The sequence below is a fragment of the Aphelocoma coerulescens genome, chromosome 2 (assembly GCF_041296385.1).
Source record: "Aphelocoma coerulescens isolate FSJ_1873_10779 chromosome 2, UR_Acoe_1.0, whole genome shotgun sequence".
Lineage (NCBI taxonomy): Eukaryota > Metazoa > Chordata > Aves > Passeriformes > Corvidae > Aphelocoma > Aphelocoma coerulescens.
In genome coordinates this window covers 69435151-69461284 of record NC_091015.1, presented here as the reverse complement: position 1 = coordinate 69461284, position 26134 = coordinate 69435151, and the positions used below count along the sequence as shown (strand labels likewise).

Below are 26134 nucleotides of genomic sequence, written 5' to 3'. Positions count from 1 at the left end.
ACCTTTCATAATGTTCAGTGATTACCCTAAATCAGAATGCTGTCAATTTTCTGTGATATATGCATGTAGCCAGAATAACACAGAATCAGAACAATAAATCATAGCTTAGCTCACAGAGTCACTGATATTTTAGAAGTCTGGCCCATTTGGGACAGTCTTCTGGGTCTGAAATATTTCTTTTTTAAATTCGAGGCAAGCCTATCAGATAAAATAGGATAGTGGTTTAAAAGAATTAACTCCAGGTAACAAATTATGTCTTGGAGTTAGACAGAGGGGAAATTCTCCTCTATACTCTTCTGTATTGCAAAAATGAAAATGTATTGAACAGGACATCAAAACAATGCAATTGGTCCTATGTGCTATATTGATCTTGTTAGTCATATAGTTAATATGACAACTTTTCATTTTCTGTCTTTAGACATGTGTCCATGCTCAGGTCTGTTTTGTTTTGAGAAGTACTTCTTGAAGTCAGAGACTTCTCTTTTTATGTTGAGAGTTTATCTTGTATTGTCCTTAGTAGAAGGACAATAATTCAGGAGCAAATGCCATCACAGTCACCACAATAACATTGCTTGTATTAATCCAGAGGTACAGTCTGCCTCTGTCCCAAACAGCCAAAGTTTGTGACTATAGTCACTGTGTCAGGGTCCTTCTGAGACTGGGTGCAACAGCTGCACAGAAGGATGGACCACAGTTTGTGGTCAGTATAGCCTGCTTGACCATGAGCCCCTGAAAGGTTGGACAGCAAGAAGGCACTTAAATTTCAAAAACCTTTACTCTCTTAGAAGGGAGGACAAAAGCATTGTTTAAAGAGCCTCATGATCAGCAGGACCATGAGGAAAAATGAGAAGTCATAAGGTTACAGTAACATATTCCTGTGTTCTGCTCCAAGATTATTCTCCCAAAAGCGTTCTGTAGAACTTCAAAACAGAACAAAATGAGAAACAGAAGTGGAAATTGAACGGGAGGAGAAAGAGGGAAGTGGAGAAGTAAAACAGAGAAAGGGAAAGAGAAGAGGGAAAAGAGAAAGGGAAAAGTAGAAAATGGAACATGAAAAGAGTATATTCTTTGATCTATCTTTAGACAAATATAAAAAGTGGAAAAGGGCCATTTGATTTTATACAGATACCAGGTATTAGTGTTAACAGCCTATCAGTTCCCTGATTATTCCAACAAAGCTCACAAACAGCAAGGGATTAAGACAGCCAAGCACAATCCAGGTCTTTCAGTATTAACTATACTCATTTTCCTGGTCTTTGACTGCCGTTTTCTGTGATCATGCCACTGAGAACGAGTGCTGCTCAATACAGGGCTATTCTGAAGAATCATGTTGCCGAGACAACTATCTAGTCAAGTTTAGAATACTTGCAAGAATGGAGATCCCACAAACTCTCTCACCAACTTCTAGAACTTAACTGCTGCCACAGTGAAGAATTTTTTCCCCACTCGTTCAATCAAAATTTCCTTTGTTGCACCTTTTGACTGTTATTTATTCTTTTGCTCTGTTTTGTCCTCTAAGAAGAGTCTGCCTCTATTGTCTCTACCACCATTCAAATAGTGATGATGAGGACCACGTCATCACCTTACCCAGGAGTGGAACCTTTACGGGTGGCTGAAGGGTGGCTGAAGTTGTTAAGAGAGACACCTGGGATCTACAAGTCAACAGCAATAGAATATTGGACGGGAACAGCTGACAATGGTGATGCACTAGTAATGAGAGAGAAAGAGAGAATGTGAAAAAATAAATGCTGTGTACTCCAGGCTATTATACCTGCTTAACAAAAGTTTCATCTTCAGATGAAGAGTGCCTTAAGTTTCTAAACTGGAACAAGAGAAGTTCAGTTTGGGAAATGCTCGGAAAATGTGAACATGACCCTCAATCTTTAGGCTTTCCCTATAACTTATGAGATGTATTTTATGTAAACTGACACTTGAGAACTCCTTGTGTCATGACCCTTACAGAGATAGAGAATCACCTGAAGCCTGTCAAACTGTTCCACTTGCACTTCAGGACAGATACAGACATTATGACCAAGCTCCTGTCTGATCCTTGTGCAGATACATGAAGATGTGGAGATAAGTGCTGAGTTAAGATAAGCGCTGCCCCGCCTCTTCTGGTTTCAAAATGCAAAGTTTGTTTCTTCTACATATGGGAATCAAAAATGGAAAAGTTGAAAGAGGTTGGAGGCACACAGTTGTCCCATCTTCCTCAGTAAGGAAATAAACACTTCCTGTCAACCACTTTGATGATGGTGTCATTCTAACAGACTGTTCCACATGAATACTCCTTCATGGATTTCAGTCTGCATTGTTTGTGTTGCACTAATCTACATTTAGAGATTTATCCCTGAAGAAAACACATCAGAGCTAAGTATTCAGACACAGGAAAACCAGCTTTTGTTCATATCAGGTAAACATATCACACAGGGTAGTTAATATTTCCAAAATACTTCAATATATGGCTACAGTATTGTAATTATACACAGAACAGAGGACAAGACAGGGTATTCATGTAGATAGTCTAGCTTTCCCCATAGTTGTTTTAGGCATTTATACCAAATCATATATTTACTAGTGAAGTTTTGTCCTACTGACTGTATAGGAGCTAAATGAGACAGTAGCTTTTTTTGAATGCTGTTTATGGAAATTCTGCAGTGTGTCTGGAAACAATATGTCTTGGAATAGGACACTTAAGACACGAGTAATTTCAGTGTATCAGAGGGCTTGTAAGCAAGTATTCATTTAACACTCATACTGTAAATACTCAGAGGTGTCTGCATTAACTCCTGGTTGGAGCAGTAGTTTTTTCCCCACTTTTTTTTAAATGAAAACTTCTTTGTTGAACAAGTCAAAGCTCATGTGGGTAAAGCAGTAACAGAGTTGCCACAATTCCATTCTGTCTCTTGAAATTCTGTAAGGGAAGTGTAAAAAGGAGCTACAATACTTCAGGTCACCAGTGGTTTGTTTATTTTTCCACTCAAAAGCATCCTTGAAATTTTATGCATGTTTACACTTGCACTGAACACCTCCCCCACTCCCCAACTCATCATATCTCTGGCCCAGGATGTTGCCATGTGGTACTCATTTGTCAGATTTGCATCTCATGATAGATATGTTTCACTGTAAGTGCATCAGAAAAAAGTCCTACACCCCCCATAACCTCCTGAAAACCCAACAGACAAAAAACCCAACAAGAAATATACATGTAGAATCAAAGACTTATAATATAAGGCCACCTTAAGCAGTACTTTGAGTTCAGTCAAATATTGCTTGGTAAAAACAAATGGAGCTATACACTAATATGACATACTTTATAGAACACTAACTAAAAACTAAAACTCTTTCAGATAAGTGTTTTTACATTAATACCATTTCACTACAATTAACTAGTAAGTTATTTTGATCAAGAGTCAGATTTTTTCAGCTGAGAAAATTTTCAAAACTTGTATGTGCTTTATGCCTTTCCTGTAATTGCATGTGAAAGAAACTAAAGACGAAACTAAAAAAAATCAAACCATGTTTGTTAAACCACATTCAGGGCTTGCCTGAACAGGATGAAATGTTTGCTTGTTTTTTACCGTGAAAAGCATGAAAGGGTTTGAGTCATGTATACCCACACCCACAAGCACCACAAAGTGGCAGCACTACTGTGGAGCATTCATTATAGATGAGTGGTTCCTCCTTACCAAGTCAAGAGCTGTGCTGGTTTGGCAGAGTGTTGAAACAGATGGAACTGGAACAGCTTTTGGAAAGTTGAAGGCTAAAAAAGCTAAGACTTTGGCCCTCTGAGAATAAAAAAGCATCACATTCACAGCAGTGGCGCAGTGTATTAAGTTAGTCCATAGCTAACCAAAGCAGGATGGCGGAAATAAAGATCCTTACTGTGGGGAGACACTGCTCCCTCACACGTCCCTCTGTGAGGCAGCCAATGCACTGGCAAGAAGGATTGACCTGATCAATGGACATTTTGGTGTTAGGAATTCCAAATATGAGAGGATTCCTACAAAAGCCTTTGATTTTGCATAATTTTCCCCTCAGTTTGCTTTGTAGACCACCATACAGACGTTGATGCGCAATAATTACTCAAGCTACCACCACATTTGTTTCAATTACCCACATCAACTCTTTCACACTTGAAGATATACCTTCTAATGCAACATGACAGTGCTGAGCCAGAAGTTTTCTGTGGGACAGAAAGAAACACGGGGACAAGCAGCAACAACTCTAAATTATTATATTTCAAGAAATGTTGTGCCTGCAACGTATGTTTGACAGCTGTTAGTTATCCAATTAAGACATCAAACATATGACAATACAGTGTATAGGTATAATGGTGGGGAAAAAGGGGCTTGATACATTCTGTCATCTGGTTCAGTTTTTTGGTACCATCAAGGAAGAGAAAATAATACATCTAGAAAGGCTACATAGTTCCTCTCTTACCCCAAACAGATCTGCTCTTTCAAGTTGCCTGTTTTTCCCATGAGCATGGCTCACAGATCAAGTTGTAGAACTTTTGAAGGGATCACTCTTAATTATGGAACTGGATTCTACCTGAGATGTTCAGGGTTCAGTCTATCACATCATCCATGTTGTGAATGAAGGTGTTAAAGAGTGTTGGTCTCAGTATGCACCACAGGGTAGTATACTAATGTAGTAGTAACTGACACCCAGTAACTGCACTTCATACCATTGATTACACCCCTTCAAGCATGTGTAGGTCAGACTGTTGTCAATACACCTCACTGCCCACTTATCTAGTCTTTACTTCATGAATTTATCAATGTGGATGTTACAGGAGACAGGGCTCAAAGTCTTGCACAAGACCACAAATATCAGATGTTTCTTCCTCACACACTGAGCTGGTTATTTCATTGCTGAAGGCTATGAGACTCTCAGGGAAGATTTTCCCCTTCCCATATATGTGCTAACTACTCCTTATCATCTCGTTCTTACTAGAATGGCTTCCACAATTATGTGCTCCCACGCCTTCCCAGGAACTGAGGTCAACTGGTCAGCCTGCAGATCCCCAGGTCCTGTTCCTTGCCCTTTTCGAAAACAGGAGTGACACTGGATTTCTTTCCATCCATAGGATCTTCTTCTGATCACCAGAATCTTCCAAAGATTGTATTCCAAAGTTCTATCTCAATGATATCAGCCAGTTTGATGAGCCTTCATGGATGTGTCTCATCACGTCCTGTGGACTTGCAGTTATCCAACTGATTTCAATGTCCCTTCACTCAGTCTGCCTCAATGAGGGACTATTCATGGCATCAGACTTTCTGAGTTGGGCTCAGGGCTCAGTTTCCTGAAGGGAAATCTTACCAGTAAAAAGCGAGGCAAAGAAGGCATTGAGTACCTGGGCTGTTTCCACGTCCTGTCATCAGACTCACCCCATTTCATTTTGCAGCAGATCCACATTTTCTCTAATCTTCTTGTTGCTGCTGGTATTCCTGTAAAAGCCTTTCTTGTTGCTCTTCTCTTCCCTTGATAAATTTAATTCCAAAAGGGCTTTGACTTTCCTAAGCTCATTCCCATACTCTCAGACAGTGTGTCTATGTATTTGCCATGCCACCTGACCCTGTTTCCAACTCTCATATGCTTTATTTTACTGTTTACTTATATGAAATATCACCAGAGATGAATCAGAGCTTGGATGCCACACATGATTATATTCTGGAACTGTTTTTCAGCAAACCCCGGTTACAGGCTATCCAAAATATCCACAGCTTATAGGAAATTTTGAAGCATGTCCTGGAGCACTATTCTTTTCTCTCAAGAGTCATCAACTTACTCTTTAGCAGGCAGCACAAAATTAAAATTATTTCTACGTGGGTTCTGTTCTCCTTGAGTTAGGTTATGTGTATCACTTGTAAGAAGGGAAGTGATTATGAAATGCAATGAGTAATGACAGATACTATAATGCCCTCTTAGTTGCCAACTTCCAAAAAAGTACAGAGAAAGTCAAAAGCTATATTCAGCTTTCCAAAGAAGCAGAGACAGACATCATGACTATGCATGGAACTCTGATTTCAGAGTTCAGAGAAAGATATGTCACAAATAGGACTGGAAGTTAACTGTACCTCATCAATTATAAGTTACTGTGATAACTCTTCACAGCAAGGATTGGATTCAGGGGCAGCAGAGGAGGTAGACAAGTCACAAGACTCAGGAGGTTCCCAAATATAGAATGAACTGGCTGAAGCCCTTGTTTGTTAATATTTTGTCTTCTGTATTGAAGATGAAGCAAAAGACCATGAGTGATGGTGCAATTCATATTCAAATCTCATTGCTGAATCTCTATTACCAGATTCAGGCTACCGTCGATTGAATGTTTGGAATAAAACACATTTGAGTGTCTCCAGAAAACCCTGGTTTGTCTCAGAACCCTTCAGGAAAACTTGGTACAGACCCTGGCTCTTCTCAGACTGGGCTGTAAGACAGCCAAAAATGATGTAAAATACTGCAGTTCTTTGTCAGGACACATTCAGCTCTGCCAGTTGCTTTTCCCAAGGCTTTCTGACTAGGAAGTATGCTGAATGATACATCTGTCATTTCATGCTCATATGCAAATACATTAAAACTGAGGTTTGCTCATTTTACTCATTCTTTGGGAGAATTCTACCTGCATTCTACTCTCTGCAACATCTGTGAATTTCTAGGTTTGGGAGCAGGAGCTGCTAGAGATAGGAAGTTTTCATGAAGAGAATTAACCACAGTCTAAATTGGTGGTTGATATTGATGTTTTATGAACCTGTGGTGATAGTGTGGGTTGGCCAAATGGGAAAAGATTGTTTGAGGATTTAAAATTAATGATGATAAATAGACATACTCTCTTAAATAGTTACCATTAACGACAGCTTAAATAAAGCAATCACATTTCACTAAACTGTAAAATTTACTGTCTTTCTAACCAAGGCACATTTCCATAAATTGGCAAAGCTACTGCATGGATTTGGTCAAATGTGAGATACCACTACAAGAAAAACCAAACTGATCCATGGCTAACACAGCAAAGGAAAGGGGAAGAAATCACAGCCAAAGGCACAGGCAGCCTCCAAAACAAGCGTTCAATCTTGCAATTAATGTGTTAGAATAAGAAATATGTTATTTGGAACCCTTTGAATATACCAAACATAAATAGTGCAGTCAAATCTCTCCTCCTGATGCTCATTTATTGAAATGGTCCTTCAAACTCCAAGTGCAAGTGGCAAATGCAAGCACAATTGTGATTTTGAGTTCTATTTAAGATCATGGAAATAACTGCTTACTCCAGACTTCCAGTGTGCTCAAGGATGCCTCCACAGAGGAAATGAAGACAGTTATTATAACACTATATCCACCCCAGCTGGTTTCCTCTTCTGAGGCCTCAAAAAAAAAAAAAGCTAAAAAAACCATCTTCTGTTGCCTGCTAGAGTCACTTAGGAAACATGTAGTTTATTGTCCAAGAGAATTAACATGTAGAGGGTGTCACACAGAAAAAGAATCTATTTAGAAAAGTAACAGAATGGAACAAACTTTCTAAGTCAGGTTTGTTCTACTGGTGTTATCAATCTCTTCAGCTACCGAAAGAGATGACCCCAGCTGAAACCAACTGATTTTCTATTGTAAATTACTGTGTTTTGCATGGAAAGGCCTTTTATCAGCTATGAAATCAGGCTTGGCTTCACATTGAAAACATGCACAACAGCTGGTAACAGCTTGAATATGTGCCTGAAGGATCACAGTGGCTCATTCAATTTAGACTCAATTGCAGTTTGATGATGTCCAAATGCTCAGTCTGGAGCAAGAGGATTGCAATGCCATCTAAGTTCTCTTTAAGAAGGACTGTGCTTTATTATCAGTGTAATTGTGTCCTGTCTTTGGAAAGAATGGACTGAGCCATCCCTATCACACATGTGATTGCACACATTTGAAACTCATAGCACATACAACAATTACTTGGTAGAAACAATATTTTAAATGTATAGACATGTTTGTTCACACTTATTATGTCGGTTCATTGTGAAGAGAAGTTCTGGTTTGCTGCTTGTAAGAATTGCACCAGCTGATCACCAGCCAATGAAAGTCAATAATTCAGGATTCGTCCATTAAACTCAGCAGGTCAGGAGGGCAAAGTTTATGTCAACAGCCTAATGACAGCCTTTCTGTGTACAGAGGGCCAATGAAGGAGACAAATATTTACTTTATGTAAACAATTGTTAAGCATGTTACTTAGGCCAAGAAAGCGCTGTTCAGCTTGACTTATAATAAAATCCAGATGTCAATGAGAAATTTGCAAAGCTTCTTTTAGAGTGCATAAACATAATATAAACTGCAGAACCACATACATTTGAACATTTGTTTTCTATTTTTTTTTTAAATGCAGGCACTGGTTTGACTGCAGAGAACTGAGAAATGCTGATAACTGCCTAGATAGCCTAGAAGAATAAATGTCACTTCTGCAAGAAGGTAGAGCAAGTCATAGGGATGAGTCTATCACTCAGAATTGAGATTTTCTGACTTTAGCTCTGTCCACAGTTTGTATGCCAGCATGTTCAGGGCTGTGCTCTGAGTACCTTCTGTTCACTAACTTAATTTGTTATTGAAGACACAAAACGTGTTAAAAGCAGCCAGGGTAACCAGTGGAAGTCAAAATACATTATCAGGCATAATTAAAGGCCAAGTACATGCACTGCAAGGCAGTGCCAGATAAGGTAAGACAGACCAAGCTTTTATGAACAGAGACATACATGCTTGTCAATTGAACAAAAGAGAAGTGAGAAGTAATTATTAAGACAACAACATATCTTCATTCCTCCCACACAAACCCAAGAAGAATTGGGTACTGTATTTGCACAATTTTTGTGAACACAAGAGAAAAACTGCAAAAGCTCTCCATAGTTTAAATGACACTAACTCTGGGGGAAGAGGAAGAAAGCATTTTATTCCTTACCTTTTTGTACACGTGCAATGCCAGCTGCAGTGAAATGGACTAAAGCCTTTCAACAGAGAGTAAAAATTCATCATTCGAACTCATGAAAACTGCTGAGATTTCAGAACTCATGTTCAGTTTCACTCTGAAGCAAGATCACATTATTTCTTAAAAGTTCTGTTGAAATAATGACCAATCCCATCAATTTGCAGGTCATGCAACTGAATTTTAAAGTTCTGAACTAAATATTTCCAAATTTTAAATATTTTATTTTACAATTAGTAGTTCATTACTTTAAATATAGGGTTTTATATACTCTTTTTTTTCCCTGTTTTATTCTACAATGAAAGCAGACATTCTAGGACTTGGAAATGAAAGCTAAAAGAAAGGCCCAACATCTCACAGGTTTAATAAAAAGTTAAACTAGAGCCCAGAAGTTCTCAAACAATTTCAAAGACTGTCATCTGAATTTTCTCCCTACAACTTCCCACCCACTTTTTCTGTGTAGGAAATAATCATAACTAGACAAGTTATCCTCTCAAGAGGAACAAGACTTGGTCAAAATATTGTTCCTGATAGGAAACAGATGAACATTTTCTAACTAGCCTTTCTAGTGTCTCTCACAAAGTCATGAAGGAGCTCAAGCTCTCTGTTGGATGTCTGCTGAGGCTTTTGTTTTATTCAGCACCCTCAACCCTCCTCCGCAATTCAGTGCTTCCCTGAGGAAAACAAGAGGACAAAGATGGTGAAGGCAAAGATAGCAAACTTTTCTCCTCTAAACTCCAATGGCCACTGTTTTCAGGTTTGTAAAAAATAAGTTACCCCTTCCCCATCCCTCAGTGAACAGTTCAATCCCTGAACAGTTTTCTTGCCATTATTTAACAAACTCAAGAACATCTTAAGGTATTTCTTTCCCTTTTGCGTGAAACCAGCACAATGATACAACAGAAGGCACCTGCACCATTCCTCCAAAACCACATTTACTCATTCACGGTTTCTCTTCCATTCAAAGGAATTCAGATACAAATCTGTGCTATGGGTAGATAGAGTAGAGCCAGACTCAGAAAAGCAGTGCAGCATTATTCACTGTGCTGGAGAATCCTGGAAAGCAGTAATCTAGAAGGAGACAGTGACAAAAAGGACACTGGGTAAAGCACACATTTAGCAGCAAAAGCCCTGAATACTAGGGGGTCAATTCATCACTCTGTGTCTCCAAACATTTTCATCTTAAATACACTGTTTATTTCTGTGCACTCTACTGCTAAAAGGAACTGTGAGAAAGGAAAATGAGGTTATATCTCCAATAGTTAGACTGAAAGATTTAAAGTATGAAATTATTCTCTTCTTCAGTAACAGGTACAATATGTATTAGTCACGTATTTGCAGCACCAGAAGGAAAGGAATATTATTCCTGTCTCTGGCATTCAACACCTGATTTCAGAAGATGAAATAATTTAAACAAAGCATCAGGAAAACATGTAGTGGAATGGAAACCATGAGACCCGCATTATATCAAGCACTTAAAAATCAGATGTAAAAAAATTTAGTAAACATTTGAGAACAGGAGCTTTTGTATTAACAGACAAATGAGTAGGAAATATTAGGCTAGAACAATCATGAAGGATCATATGCCCAGAGCAGTCTCCAAGTCTCCAGTGATCTTAGGATCTTGCATAACTCTACTTGATCTTCATTCATGGTAAAGTCAGGTGTCCTTCCAGCAGCAGTAAAATTCTGCATTGTAAGAAAACGTCCAGTAACAATAGGGATTATCTTTCCTACTTCTGACTTCTGACCTGACCTTCAAAGGTAGGATATTAAAAAAAACCAGACCTTCAGGTAATAGGAACAGGCATAGACCCACCAAAAAAGTAGTGTGTCAAATAAATACTTGCCGTTTTTGTCACTATACTTGTAGTTCTAATGATCTCCTGTTTATTAACTTGTATGTGCCAAAATTTGGTTCTCTCCTGTCCAGACCTCTCTCATGCACTGTCATTCATCAGCTCAAGAAAAACATTTTCACCTGATGCAACAGAACTGCCTTCAGACAACAGACAATGTATTATATTTCAGTCACCGTTCAGATATACATTTCTTAGACCTGGTTTCAGTTTGCTTCCTTAATTACCTGTAATACAGCATTACATATTTCTCATCTGTACCTATAGCAGTTTTAGTGATAACTAATCTGTGGCTTCTTCTCCTACTGCAATAACCACCTGGGGCTTTGGCTTTTAGATGCCAAAGTGTCAGTGATCTATGACGGTGTCAATTAAAGAGGAAAAAATCAATCTGAGTAACATTAAAGTCTTCATGTGAGGTATCTATTTCCCAACAATACTTTCTAATGCTCCTATCACACACAGTTATCTAGAGGTCATTTACATAACAAATTCCAACTATTTCTGCAAGACAGTAAAAAAACTTTTTGATAGAAATGTATTTCCTAATGGCAAAGCAATATGTGAAGCTTTTTCACTTTTCTCAAAATTACATATAAACTTTAAAATCAGTGTTCTCTCTCACTAGTTAAATGGGAGTTTATGCCTTCCAGAGATGCTGAGGAATTTGGCTCTGTTACAAGAACTTATGACCTGAAGTTACAAAAAGACTTTTCACTGAAAGTCCATAAAGACTGGACTGGTAAAACTAGACACTTAACTCAAGAGATTAGAAAATCTCAATTTGGTCAGACTCTTACCAGGAGAAATCTCTGTGCACTGAAACAAGCATCACATCCATGTCTTTGCACACACACCATGCCTAGCACATTCCTGATATGTCCACAGTGACACATATCTATCCTAATTGTAAAAACATTCAGTATTCTGAATTTCTTTAAAGTACTTTCTGTTAATTATTACACTCTGAAGATATATTGAGAAAACAGGCATGATAGGCTGCCTTAGAGCTGGAGAACCAATGTATTTATTTCCTCTTATCCAGAATGAATGGGAATTTAAGCTCCTAACTCACAGCAGCTTTCCTATATGAAATGATGAACAGTAAGCAGCAGAGAAAATGAAGATCTGAAATGGTAGACTCTCTTTCCATACTAGGAAAGCAAATCTTAAAATTCACACTTTCTATCGATTTATAAATATGATTTGGAGAAACCTTACCTTCTATGATCTGAGCTGCTGCACCAGCATGGATTGAAAAGCCAAAGAGTAGTAGTGACAAGTCCCAGGTCCACCAGGCAAGCCTGGAGCAGGTGTGCCAAAAAAAAGGGAGGTGGAGGAAGAATGAGACCAAAGACTGTAATACAGAAACACATGGGGAAAAAAAGAAAAAGTAAAATTTAGAAGCAAGATTTCTTACCATGAGAGCATTTTTTGAGTCAGTTGAAAGAACTTAAGTGAGGAAAAAGTTCAGTGCACATGAGTTTTATGCCTATGAAAATAAGTTAATAAAAACTGGAGCCTGCTGTTTCTCCTCCAACGTTCAGACACAAGTGGAACAAAGGCAGCACTCAGGCTCTCTGTGTGACTCACTGCAATTCACTGCTCCAGCTCTGAAATCTGACTCCGCGTAGACTTTCCTGTCAGACCACGGCCGAAAACTTCCTACTGTATTTATGGATGGACGCCCCTTACTGCTGTACACCATCCCGGCGCTGTCATTATCCAACCCGGTCTTTAACTGCTGTGTACCCTGACAGGCAGTAGCACGGCTTCTCCAGCTTCCCCTCCCGCTGCTCCCGCCTGCTCACAGCCTCCACTTATCCAATAAAACATGACCTCCAACATCCTTCCATCCAGCATTACACAGGCAGTGATACAAATTCTTATACGGAATGGGACCCTTATCAGGCCATTTTAGCCAAACTTCATCAGAAGCAAGTTTTAAGATATGAGCAGGACAGAGCAGCAGTTAAATGGCAACAAATGCCTGGGATTCACAACTGAACTGTCTTACAGATTTTGTCACCTACAGAGACACTTTGAAGTACACCCTTTTCTCTGACAAGCTCTCTAAGTTTAATACTCATATTTACAGAGATTTACACGCTGGATGTAGTTTGAGAGTGTGTCTCTGCCTCAGCAGCTGTACATATACGTGTCTGCTATAGAGATCCTGTCACTGAGCATTTCTAATAGTTTCCATTAAAAGTGTTATTTCACCCCTCCCTCCTAACTCAATGAAAAGCATTTTTTCCACTTGTAGTTCTTCAAAGCTAGCACTTGCTCAAGGAAGAAATTCTGCAAGGATATGCTTGAAATAATTCAGACAATTTTTAAGTCATGAGATATTTAACAAAGGCTGCAATTGTCACTTTTTGACTGGGACAGGAGGGAGCTTGGAATGCACTGCATATGGAAAGGGACCAGTGGGCTCTTGGTAGATCTAGACTGAAAAGTGCTGAAGATCACCTTAGGAGAGTCAAAACTGAAAACAGATTTACCTAGCATGGGAAGTAGAAGACAGACAGGAGTAAACTTTTTTGCAGTAATGAAAGAACAATCTCAATCAATAAACAGAATTAGGAAAAGTTTTATTTCATGCTGAATAAAATGCTTGAGTTTGGGGAGGGGTGTGGGGGTGGTTGTTTAGTTGGTCATTTTGGGGGGAGGTTTGTTACTGGGTTATCTTAGTGGTTTTTTGTTGTTGCTGTTGTTGGGTTTTTTTGATTGATAGTTTATTATATTTTATTAAATTAAGAAATACAGAGGTTAGGGTTTTAAAATCTAGAATCTTGATTCTACTCCAGACTCCCCTTTTTGGTTAGAAACCATAACAGGTCAGCTCTCCCCAGGTATATTTTTAACTAAGCCACAGACCAGTATTATTTGCTATACTCCTTCTCCATAAAGACAAGGAAGAAAGAGATCAAATTATCCTTTAATCAAGTGTCTTATTATAAACACACACAGTTTTATCTTCTTCAGAGGACCAAGAACCCCCCTTTTTCAGTCCCATAGTCCTATATCAGGGCTGAAAAAAGTTTAATCATTCGTCTTTTCTACTTGAGGCTGTCATCTCTTTCCTTTCTCTCTCCTTGAAATTTCTCCGTTGTTACCATCAGCTGCACTGCTTAGAGGAACAGTGTTTGTAACATTTGGTCAAATCATATACAAAACCTATTTATTTTATGCCTTTATCTTGCACACTAGATATATGTTATCCTAAGAGAAAATACTGTTTTTAAGCATTCATGGAAAATATATTTATATACAGCCTGGCTCACTTTTTCATTTCTTTCAAGGTAGTATTTAGTAATAGCTACCAAGAGCCATTAGTCCTGTCAAACAATTTTTAACTCAGATCCTTCCTTCAATAGGAAGGATCCTTCCTTCCTTTCTGTCTCTTTATCCACAAAATGTCAGCAGCTTACCTGCATAAACATTCCTGTTGCAATAGAGTTTTTATCCAGTATATATGACCAAAACATATGTCTGTCTTGGTATCTTACAGTAGACTAACATATTTAAGAGATAAATGTAGAAGCAGCCTCCAGATTTATAAAATTTGTAATGATTTTTTACAGTACATGCAGCAAAGACCTAATTATTGGATGGACTTTTCCTCTAATTTTAGAAAAGCCATAGAAATGAAGGAAGTAATACACTATTCATGCAGATGATCTTCATTAAATGCTGCTGACAGCGCCTTTAATTTCTGCTGGACATTTTAACATCGGTATCTGGCCAATGCTCAACATTTTTATCCAATACTGGATAAAAGAAAACAAGACAGAGCATGTTCTTGACCTCAGCAGCCCGTTAGTTTTGAATGGACAGCTGTGGAGGAATCCCGAAATACAAACAGTTTATTACCCCCACTCCTGTAGGTCACTGGGATTTCTTGAGTGTCTAGTGCTCATTTGTAAGACAAAGAATTACTGAATTACAGGCTCTCTATATCTGCTATATCCATCTATCCATGTATATCTTGCTCCCCACAAAGGCAGTGACATTTGTACACATGCACTCAGTTTTAACCTTACTGTTTGTCTCGTCTTTTTCAAACACAGCAGGACTCCTTCGAATTAGGACATCTGTGCTTTCCTTCAGTACTGTGTCCAGCTGTCTTCAGCTAAGCTGGAGTTTTCCTTCTTGTTAAAAATCTCCATTTTCCAGGCAGAAGTTTTGTTTACTTTCCCTAGCTCTATCAACTGATTACACTCCTTAAGACTCCAAATGGCAGGCCACAATTCTGCTTTTGCAGTTCTTATCCGCTCACTGAGTTAGTCTGGCTGGGTGTTCTTATATTTCTCATCAGAGGGTTTTTTTTTCTTTCCTGCTGACTGCAACACAAATTTCTTAGCTGCACATTTCTATTCTCTATACTTTGTGCAAAGTTAGTGTTAGAGAAGCAGTCTGGACCAAGGCCTGAGTGAGTTAAGAACCACTCTAAAAAAGAGTAAGAAATTTATCTTTTGCTTAGACCTTCTGAGCATGTACAAATAGTTGACATTTACAATATCCTCTGGCAAGGAGGTCCACGGCTCAACTATGCATTTCATAAAAGAAATCTCTGCTTCTTTGTTTTCTCAGCTTAGGTCCTGCTGACGTTCTTCAATGTCTCTGAGTTCTTATACTGGACAGGGTTCACTAGTTTGGTGCCCATTCTCTCTTCTCCATGCCCTTTGCGATTTCAGAAGCCTCTTTTATATATCCTTTCTACTTGTCTTCTTTCTGTACTAAGTGTGAACTTGGTTGTTTCTTGTACTGCAACCATTCCACACCGCTAGTTATCTTTTAAATCTTTCTCATGGTTTCTGTGTTCTAGGACATAATTTTTGATCTTTGGTGGAGTCAGGAGAATCACAACTGCACATGATGCAAGTAATTCCAAGGGTTAGGGTTAGACTTAGGATTATTACTGGGTTAGGTTAGGGTTAGGGTTAGTGTTGGGTTAGGGTTAGGGTACATAGCAATTCCCTCTGTCCTTTTTCTTGTGAGGAACACATCTGGTGTACTTTCTTGACTGCAGCCAAGATATGTTCATGAAATTGTCATAAGTTTTGTAATTCACACCTAAGAGGTATTTTTATGTGAATTAGGGTTTCTCCCGTCCCTGAATATATTTGTAACTAATGGTAGAAATTAATGTATTCTTTGATTTTATTCTCCAGGTTTTCCTTCTTAGAAGATCCATTTGGAACTCTTTACAACCTGTCCCATCCTTATTAAAAACCCTTATCAGCAATGTTCACTGCAGAGTACTCACATCATTGCCTGCCCTCATTGACGCCCACAAGACAGATGGGGAGAGATGACAATTGCATTTAATGACAGAAAAGGGGGAATGGCTTCAAGCTGACAGAGAGTGTATTTAGATATTAGAAAGAAAGTCTTTACTTGTGAAGGTAGTGAGACACTGGAACAGGTTGCCCAGAGAAGCTGTGGATGCCCCATCCCTGGAAGTGTTCAAGGCCAGGTTTGATGAAGCTCTGAGCAACCTGGTCTAGTGGAAGGTGTCTCTGCCCATGGCAGGGGCTTGAAATGAGATGGTCTTCAAGGTCCCTTCCAACCCAAACCACTCTGATGATAAGGCAGGCAGTACAATATCTGTAGAAACAGTGGTGACCAATCTCTACTACAAGGGCTGCCTGTATATTCCTCGTATTTTTGCCTCTCTTTTAACCAGTTGTTTACTCACAGAATCATTTCTTGTGCGTTGGCTTCCTGAAAAGCCAGCCATTCTGAGGACATAATTTAGGTGATGGATTACTTCAGGGTGTATCAATTTATCCAGAAACTCTGAATAACATTTTGGCTTTGAATATGATCAGCTGCTAAACAGCTAATTTCACAGTGGTTTGATAATACACTTTCAGAAGCATAACAAATGCTTCAGTATCTGTTCTTCTGCATTTTTCTCCTTAAAACAAAGCACCTTAGGAAAAAAAAAAAAATCTATAAAGGCATCTTTCAATATATACTTATGAAGGAATAAGAGTACACATTTATATACCTGAAGACCGGGTTGTACCTTTCAGATGGGTACAAACTAAGGTCACACAGCAAAAGAATTCTGGCATTTTCTGGCTCTTTAGTACTTAATTTCAATTAATTTGCTTTTCTGCCTACTCTATCCCTCCCTCACAGTATTGTAAAAAGCACTGGGAAAAAATATTACATCTTTCACACAGTGCGGGCTAATTGGCAAAGAAACAAAGAGGAATCAGGGACCTGAAGCTTGCAAAGAAAATCCTAGAAAGGAAGGCATCTCCCATCAATACTTACATTGGGAGATGATTTTTGAAAGGGAAGAGACAAGGTCTGTTGGGCACACAGGTGGGTAAGATGGGGAAAATGGATGAATAATACATAAAAAAAGGAGAATAAGACTGAGTGAAAAGCCTGGGATAAGAAGTTGGGAAGAGGTGAAGACAAAGCTAAGATGACTGGAAACCAGTTAGGAAGCAGAAGGAAAGGGAAGCGTTGATATGTTACCTGACACTAGGTGGCAAGTAAACCAAGAATAAATGCTTAGGCATATATATTTCTCCTCTACAGACTCTGACTCAGTTTTTTGCCAGGCAGCATAACAAGAAGAGGGAAACCTCTGTGATACTTCTGCTATAAGCAAGCATCCATGAAACCTACAAGAAAAGCATGACTTGTGCAATGCTTTAATATTTCAAGCAGTTTATGCTGTGAATACAGATATTTCAATACTTCTGGTGGCACTTGCAAGTATCAGTATGACCTTATTGAGTTGGTGTTCTAACATGAAAAAACATTAGAATTATTAATCAATTATTTGACAGACTCACAAAAATTATCATTTCCAGAAATGGCTGAACTGTTTCTGGTGAATTTTATGGTATTGGCATGAAACACTAAGTCAGTGTTTAGAAACTGTACAACCAACTGAAATTATACAATAGAGCATGTGGGACAACTGTAAAACCAAGTATAAATAGATGTTCTGCTTGTAATTTAAACTCATGTGCATGGCAACACTGATCCTATTAGTACACTAAATTAATTTATCATTAGCAGAAGGGTGCATAGTTTTAAAGTATATTTAAAAAAAAAAAGTCTTAACCATATTAAGTACATGCATTGCACTGAAAGGCTCCATTCAGACTAAATGTCACACATTCCTTTTATATGAATAAACCCAGAAAGAATTATATGCAGCACTTTCACTGTCTGTTTCCATGTGCAGCTGAGCTGAAGAAATATTTTCTCCACACACATGCGCACATGGCCTATCACAGGGCACAGATAGTAAAACGTTTACCAGAATCCCTCTCCCCTTCTGTGCAAGCTAACTTGACTCAAATATTTTCCTTGCAAAAATATTTATAGAACTTGACCAAATGAGTGACTTTAGTGATTACATTTTACACTGCCTTGAGATAAACTTGTAAAAAGCCTTCTCTTCTATACTGGGACAAACCTCTTTTCCCACTGGTTTATATGAAGTAGGTGTTTTCAGAAAAGTAAAATCCTACTTTTTAAGCCAACGACAAGGTGATGCAAATGTCAAATCTTAAATCACGTCAGATTATTTTCTCAAATTTCTTCTTGCAAATCATCACAATAACATGGACAGGGTAAGTGAAGAGCAATCATGTCATCTACTTGTACTTGTGCAAAGCATCTGACCCTGTCCTGCATGATGTCCTTGTCTCTAAATTGGAGAGACATGGATTTGATAGATCAGTGGATAAGGAATTGGCTGGATGGTCACACTCCAAGAGCTGCGGTCGGTGGTTCAATGTCCAAGTGGAGACCAATGACAAGCAGCTTTCCTCAGTGGTCAGTATTGGGACTGGAGCTGTTCAACATCTTTGTCACTGACATGGACAGTGGGATTGAGTGCACTCTCAAGGATTCAAACTAGGAATGACAAGAGAGGGATAATTACCAGCAGTCCTGTGAGAGTGGGGTGGATAGGGCTGATAATCAAAAGGCATAGGGTGATGTTGTCACAAAAGCAGAAAACAAGACTTGAATAGGGGCACCTTCAGAATTTTCCTGTAACCAAAGCAACATCACTGGAAAAACCCAGGCCCTTGGGTTTCTCAGGATTCTAGAATGCCTCTCTGAAGAACATGTACGTAGCAGAAGGAATAAACGTGATGAATTAGAGACCTGTGCTCATCTGCAGGGCTACAATCCTGTTGCAATCATGGAGACATGGTGGGATGGCCTACAGGCCATTCCTGCTGCCAGCAAGTTGACAGAGGTGGTTGTTCCCCTCTGTCCAGCCCTGGTGAGGTCACACAGGGAGTGCATGTCCAGTTCTGGGCTCCCCAGTGCAAAAGTGATGTGACCATAATGGAGAAAGTCTAATGAAGACCCCAAAGATGGTGAAGGAACCAAAGGAACCAGATCCCTTCCCACCTCAACCATCTGTGCTTTTGGGATTGTTAATATAACAGAATCTCTAACAGTCTAATTCAAGGATCACCATTAGTCTTCATTTAATTACTGCAGAAAAAGAATGAAAAGTAAAGTAGCTAGAGCACTAATATAGAGGAAATATGCAGTAATTGCAACACTACCATTAAAAATTGAACACACAATTTTCTTAGCTTCTAACCCTTTTCTGATGTTATGCTCATCCTTTCACTGTCCCTCTGGATCCTAGTCTTTGTGGCTTTACTCTGGTGTTGGCCATGGGGATGAGGTCTTAGAGCAAGTTCTCAACATCTGGAGTCCTTTATTGGAGGGAGTACTGATCGTGCTGATTATTTCTTCTTCCTCTAATCTAATATACATTTGCTTTGAATTTAGGACTTTTTAGAAATTGTAAGCAAAACCAAGGACATAAAAAGTAAAAATAAGATATTAACTGTAACTAAGTTACAGATGAAAACTAAGATCTATATAGAAAAAATCCCATCACATATTGAGATGAAATGTCCAAATAATAGAGGTGTCAGAACAGAAGTTCCTGATCCCATGAAGTTTTAACAGGTGCAGTCCTCACCAGCTGTCAGTGGAAAAATGCCAGTCAAGGCCACTGTGCATGATGCTCTCAATGTGATGACTACATTTGCTGTCAGGATGATCTATTCATATTTGCATCTAGAAAATATACCTACCTCCCTGTAACATGGAGCCTTGTCACTTTGAAAGTGACCAAATTTCACTTTCAAAGTGACAAGGCTCCATGTTACAGGGAGGTAGCTTTATTTGCTGCACAGAACAGCAGTGTCACAGAGATCTTTGAAAGACTTTTCTCTTCCCTCTTCAAATCTCCTTTATCCAATAGCTCAGCTGCCATTATATTACTTAGAGAAAATTATGATTTCCAAATGTCTTAAAATTGGGAGAAATTTGTAATGATTAGGAGAACTAATTATACTCAAAATCAGAAAATATCAAAACATTTTCAAATAATCTTTAAATCATTCTGTTGGTAAACTATTTAAAAATATGTTTAGCAAGTCCATACTATCCATTCTTAAGACTAAAGGGCCATTAAAAAAAATGTTCACAACAAAGCATACTTTAAATAAAAATGGCAACTTTTATGCCTTAAGTGTCACTTTTCAGTTTAGAGAATGGAATTGTTTTTCGTCAAGAAAACACAAGAATAATGTTATTTGAGATATTCATCTTTCACAGAACTTAAAGGACAGTATATGACCACCTTAGTCTGGCATGAAATTTTAGCTGATAAATGCATTCTTCTCTCTTATCCAAGTACGTCTGTTTCTCCTTCACCCACGTATTTTTGGAAAATGCGTTCCAAATGGTAGACTATTTTCACGCAACTTTGTGAACTGCTCTCCCTCTCTTCTCAAAATACAGTAAATTCTGCCTTCCATATTGCCAATCCGGCCATTACCAATTGAGATTTTCCTTCTCCTGGTTACAACTGAAACTTGCCACAAGTAGTGAGATTGCTCATTAAGGGAGCAGGGCAGAGAAAAGCTGGGCGTGTAAGTACCACAAAAAGGAAACACACAATGCCAGCAGGACAGAAAGTGTGTTTATGCTGTGTGCGACTGTTACAGGATAGCTACCACCCACACTTAGGAGACAGAAATAAACACATTACCCACTCATGTGCTTGACTCTTTTACCAAAATTTAAAATGCAGTTATTTATAGATCTTAAAAATATGATGTGGGCAAAATAAGATTTGAACAACAACATGGTTCACATAGTGTTGTAAGCCTGACTTTCTTTTCATTGTTTTTATTTTAGGAAGAGGTGTTTGGCACACAAACACACCCAATAATGTTTTACACAAAACTACTCAAAAGAAAAAAGAGACCCTCTTCCACAAGTTAAACAAACACATGATTTCTGACACAGAAGCAAGGATTGTTCAACACTCCTAGAAGCATTCACACAGACAAGATTTATGACTAGAGGTAGTACTCATTAAACAACTATCAGCAATGCACTGATAACAACAGGTTTGGGAAGGGTAGCAGGAAGAGACCAGGGAGCAGAGAAGCCTGGCTATATTCATGAGCAGTTCTTCATATAATGGTGTGTTCATCACTCCTAAAGGTCTTTGTCAAAACAGACTCTAAGTTGTCACCACCAAGCTTAAAATTAAAAGGTTATTGTCACCTACTACCTCTTGAAATGACATTTCATTGTCCAAAGGTTTAATCACAGATTAAGAAGAAGAAATTACCAATGACATAGTAGTTCTGTGTTTTAGCCAGGTAAATTATGTAGTCCCGAATATATATTTGGATAAATAAGAGTACATCTATTTACCTGTCTTTAGAGAGATGCAGATCATGTTTCCTGATTTCCTGGAGATTTGCATCATATATCCTCTGAGTGACCAACTCACATCCTGCACATGCTGCTTCCCAGCACACCTGCTGCCTGTTCTGCTGTGCTGCAGCACCTCTCTGAGCAGTATTGGTGCACTGATGGGCCTACCTATGTACAGAAGAGACACAGAGTACAGTTCTTCTACGTTAGTAACAGTATGAGCACTAGCCTAGTGGGATGGAGACTTATTTCCACACAAGCCATGAGACCAACTACAGGGATAGGAAATTTCTATCTCTGACAGCTCTACTTTGTTCATTTTGGCTGACATTAGCCAAGAACATCTAAATTGTTTTGTATGTGCATCAAGACTTCCACTACTGCTAATTGCTGTGGTTCTTGTTAGTGAATCAGATTAGGGGTTCATTTTCTTTCCTCCCCCTTTCCTGCTGAGATGCAGTGAGCTTCACTTTGTTCATGGGTTAAAAACAACTGTAAGTCTTAGTTTGCATTTTGTTGATACAAGTTATTTTTGCCACATGCATTGTTTGCTTCCTAAAAATATACTCTAAAAAATTGCTTAGCAATAGTAAATTAGTTAATGCTGTGCCAGTATTCTCCATCTGGCTTTTTGGTTCTATTTATGATGGCTTTTATCTACAAAATACTTTATCATTATTTTCTTCCTTGCTTAACACAGAAATTAGGATTTGCTAACTCACTCACTGTATTTTATCCCTAGCTAGCAGAGAGTCCTGTAAAACCTGAACACCAATTACCTGAACAGTGACTCTACTCTGAATAGCCTGTGTTCAAACCTCATTGCTTCAAAAACCAGTTGAGCAGTAAAGAGAAGCATGTACTAATCTCCCACAGCCATGAGTCTCACGCCCCTTTCTCACTCCATCACTGTCTCGCCTAATTATGTTTTTCTTTCAGCTCCCAGCCTCTGCCTGTCTCTCCATGCTCTCATAAGCTGTAAGACCAGATTCTAACCCATTTCATTCCTTTCAACCACTTTTTTTATCAGACCTTGTTGAATTATTTTAGCTTTCTGTATAACTGAACGTAGGGAGGACAACCTGGGTAGGAAATAATAGTAGTTAATTAAACAAAGCTGTACAAATATAAATAATTTAAGGACATGAGCCAGTATTGTGAATGCTGAGTGCACCAACATGCACTTCTCTGCAGCACACACAGAGCACATCCCTCGAGCCTTCGAGAAGTCTAGTCAACTCTCAAATGGAAAAAAAATTATCATAATTGCCTTTCAATGTTTTCTTTTTATCAGTTTTAAATTAACTTGCTTCAATTTTCCTTTTGTGTTTATGTGATAGGACTAAATTAACAGAACACCTGAAACAGGCCTGAGATACACTTGAGATACACCTGGCAGTGTGGTCCCTCTGCCACACTGTGATACCTCCTACTCTGGTATAAATTGAGTGTTAATGTATTAGCACCGTCAGTCACTCCTCAAGACATCAAACATTAATTCCTCGCCTGTAAGGATAAGCCAACCTGTTCATATTGTTGCCTATTCGAACCAGCTGACAACACTTCTATTTTTGCCATCCCTGAAGGGTATGTATAGACCTTCTGCTTGGGTTTCAGGGTTTTCTTCTGACGGTCTTGCCCAGCTGGAGCAGCCACAACCCCCCGATCTTCCTCAATGACTATGTAAAACCCACTTCTTTGTGTGCTGGTTACAGAGAAACACCAACAAAAGGAAAGGAAAATCCTTCTGATTATATGCTTTGCAAAGAGGAAGTCAAAGTGGGAAAAAAATATTTTTGCACACATTACTTTTACATCAGTCAGGATCATGCATGAGACACTGCGCTGCACAGCAATAGAGAAAGAGAGAAGAGGTATTTCTTTTCCTTTTCCAAGACTGAAGGTAATCTCAACCTTTTTAAAAATAAACAGCAGTTTAAAGCAATATATGTAACAATCAAATAAATGAGGATATATTTTCAAAAAAAAAGAGCTGAAGATAATTTTCTGAATAATAGTTGTATGAGAAACAGGGAAAAGCAGCTCTTAGATTTTGAATCTTCCAAAAATGAAGTGTGGCAGTTATTTGTAATTCTGCTTCTTGGAAGAGAACAAAACAAGACAAACAACAATAGCAGAAGACTTACTTAACAACCACATTTGCTAACTAAGGGCAACAACCTGCTAGTTTTCCAGACTTTCATTCTTCTGTCCTCCATGCCCAGCTTCTACATTTTCTTTAGTATTGTCCAAGAAAATTGAGTAGTGTGTATCAATCAGCTGCACCTGCAATGGCAATGATAGCAGCATGGGAAATGCCCAGACTAGAACTGAGAACTTACGAGGATCTACTATGAGACAATTTTGATAGCTGGTAATAAACCTGTAAGGAAAAAAGTCTTGGTTGGGTTTTTGGCACACAGGTGAACATGCAAATGGCAGGAAAAGCTAAATTTTAAATTTAAAACTGAGTGCATCTAGTAAAGTGTGACCAATATGAAATTGACAGAGAGCCTTTGCAGGTGTATGAAGTCCTTCCACAGATCAAGGCTATGTTTTGATCACAGAGCTTCTGCTCTGTTGCTGAGGAATTTTCTTTCTTTCCTTTAGAAGTGCTACAAACAGCAGGAGAGAGGGCACTGACTAAGTCAATTCCTGGCTAGAGCAGCTGCTGCTCCAGAGCACAGGGATCTTTAAAGGAAAGTTTGTGTTTACAGAGGTGACTTGTCAAAAAACACCTGAAGTTTTGCATTGTTTCTTTGTTGTTACTAGCCATGATGTTACCATATATTAAAAAGGGATTTTACAAACACTTGTTTGCACTGATAAAGAAACTTGTGTTTCCTTGGCTCCAAGAAAGCCTAAACAAAGGAGAAATGGAAAAAACAAGTAAGATTAACAGAAGGTTCTTTTAGCACAGACTCATTTTAGCTTTCCTGAAGCAGTATAATCCAATGCAGATGTTCATTTGCCTCATTCTTGGCAGCTGTGTTAGATGAACTTCCTCTCCTCAGTAACATTTTCTCAGGGATTTATTGTCCCTTTGTTAGCCTGCCCTTAAATTGCACATTCCTTTCATGTGACAGTGAAAACTCAAAATGGTGACAAATCAAGCTAAATAGATGAAAGGACTACAAGAAAATAGTAACATAATGTAAAAGTAAATCCAGTATTTAGGTGATTTAAGTACAAACAGTGATTCTGCTTTTGTTTTATCATTGCTGATAGTGGACACAATAGTAGTAATGAGTCATTTATTATGTCAAAACAAACCAAATAATTACATAAGAAAATTAGAGAGATGGAGCGGTAGAAATAAACCAAATGACATGGACAAGGTTTACATTTAGTAACAAATGTATATAAATGAGCTTTCTCAGAATTTTTTTCAATGGTCTAAAGTATTAAGCTCTCAGATAAAGGATTTTTACTCGCAACATGAGTATGCAGCTTCTGATATATGAATACGGAGGAGAAAGCACTACTGCCAAGTTCTTTAGCATTCAAGCTGTTCTTTTAAGTTAAAACTTTCCCATCACTTTGATTCAAAAATGTAGCAGATGGTCAAAGCCTTGAGTGAATCAATAGGCATTAATTGTTCTAAAAACCTCATTAGGTACCTTCACTCTCACTGTACCAGGAGCTCTATCAAAGATCAATGGGTTTCAGTCTCTGGGGTGTGTTGCAGATGTAGGTATCTGTGCTCCTATCCCTGTTACTACCTTGACTCCAAAAAGCCTGTGCTATTTTATCACAATTCTCTCTCCATTAGCACCAGCTGAAACTGTGTCAAAGCATTAAAAAAATTTGTATGTTAGGATATTTTAGGGAAATGTCTACTTTGGTGATACTCTGTTGGAGAAAAACACAGTTAGGAATCACTAATTCTCCTTGTGCTAAAAATAGTTTAATCAAGCCCTGATTTTATGAAACTCTAAAAGGAAAACATTTTACATTAAGCAATCTTCATCTTATCATCTTTTTTCTTGAAAATACTAACTTGAGTCCTGAATCCCAGAATCCTATCTATTCCTTTAAAATGACTGAAAAAAAAAAAAATCACAGTGTGACCATTCCAGGGGTTTAATACAATGAATATCTGTCAGGGGTTGTCAAATCAAGTAGCCCAAGAGAGGTGGAAGAGCCATTTGCCCAGGTCCTTCCTGTGGTGAGGCTGAGCCAGTATTCCCCACAGGCACACAAACATACCCAATATCTGAGTACACCTGGCTGGCCACACAGACCAACGCAGACAGAACACAAAGCACTCCCGAAGAGCACCATCCTGTTCCTTCCTGTGACTGATTAGGACGGAAGCCCACCCTAACATACAGCCCACCCTAACTGCTGTCCCCTTCATCCTCTGGTCTTTCAGTTGCCTTACACATAAGGACATACACATGCAAACAATTCTCTCTAACAGCTGGTCCAGTCCTGTGGCCCTGCCAATAACCAATCCCCAGCCCCACCTTCTGCTCACTCCAGGAGCCAACTCACACACCCTCTGGTCTCTCCAGCATCCAACTCAGATTTAACAGTTCCCAGTCCATTTCCTGCCACTTAAACC

At 38.7% G+C, this 26134-nt stretch overlaps 1 protein-coding gene and 1 long non-coding RNA gene across 5 annotated transcripts in view; both read right to left on the bottom strand.

Moving 5' to 3' along the window:
* Nucleotides 1-12573, bottom strand: part of COL15A1 (collagen type XV alpha 1 chain) — a 116129-nt gene extending 103556 nt beyond the window's left edge. For all 4 annotated transcript variants that reach the window (XM_069007928.1, XM_069007932.1, XM_069007930.1 and 1 more), the window contains exons 1-2: nucleotides 12236-12573; nucleotides 12037-12119 (exon numbers count right to left, since the gene is read on the bottom strand). In XM_069007928.1, the coding sequence (XP_068864029.1) occupies nucleotides 12037-12119; nucleotides 12236-12246 (94 nt within the window). In that variant the 5' untranslated portion in view covers nucleotides 12247-12573. The remainder of the gene's footprint in view (nucleotides 1-12036; nucleotides 12120-12235) is intronic.
* Nucleotides 12574-17775: 5202 nt separating this feature from the next.
* Nucleotides 17776-25889, bottom strand: LOC138106747 (uncharacterized). The gene is made up of 3 exons (XR_011149090.1): nucleotides 25777-25889; nucleotides 21565-21735; nucleotides 17776-18714 (listed from the first exon to the last, which is right to left on the bottom strand). It is a non-coding gene; the product is annotated as an uncharacterized lncRNA (long non-coding RNA).
* Nucleotides 25890-26134: the final 245 nt, after the last annotated feature.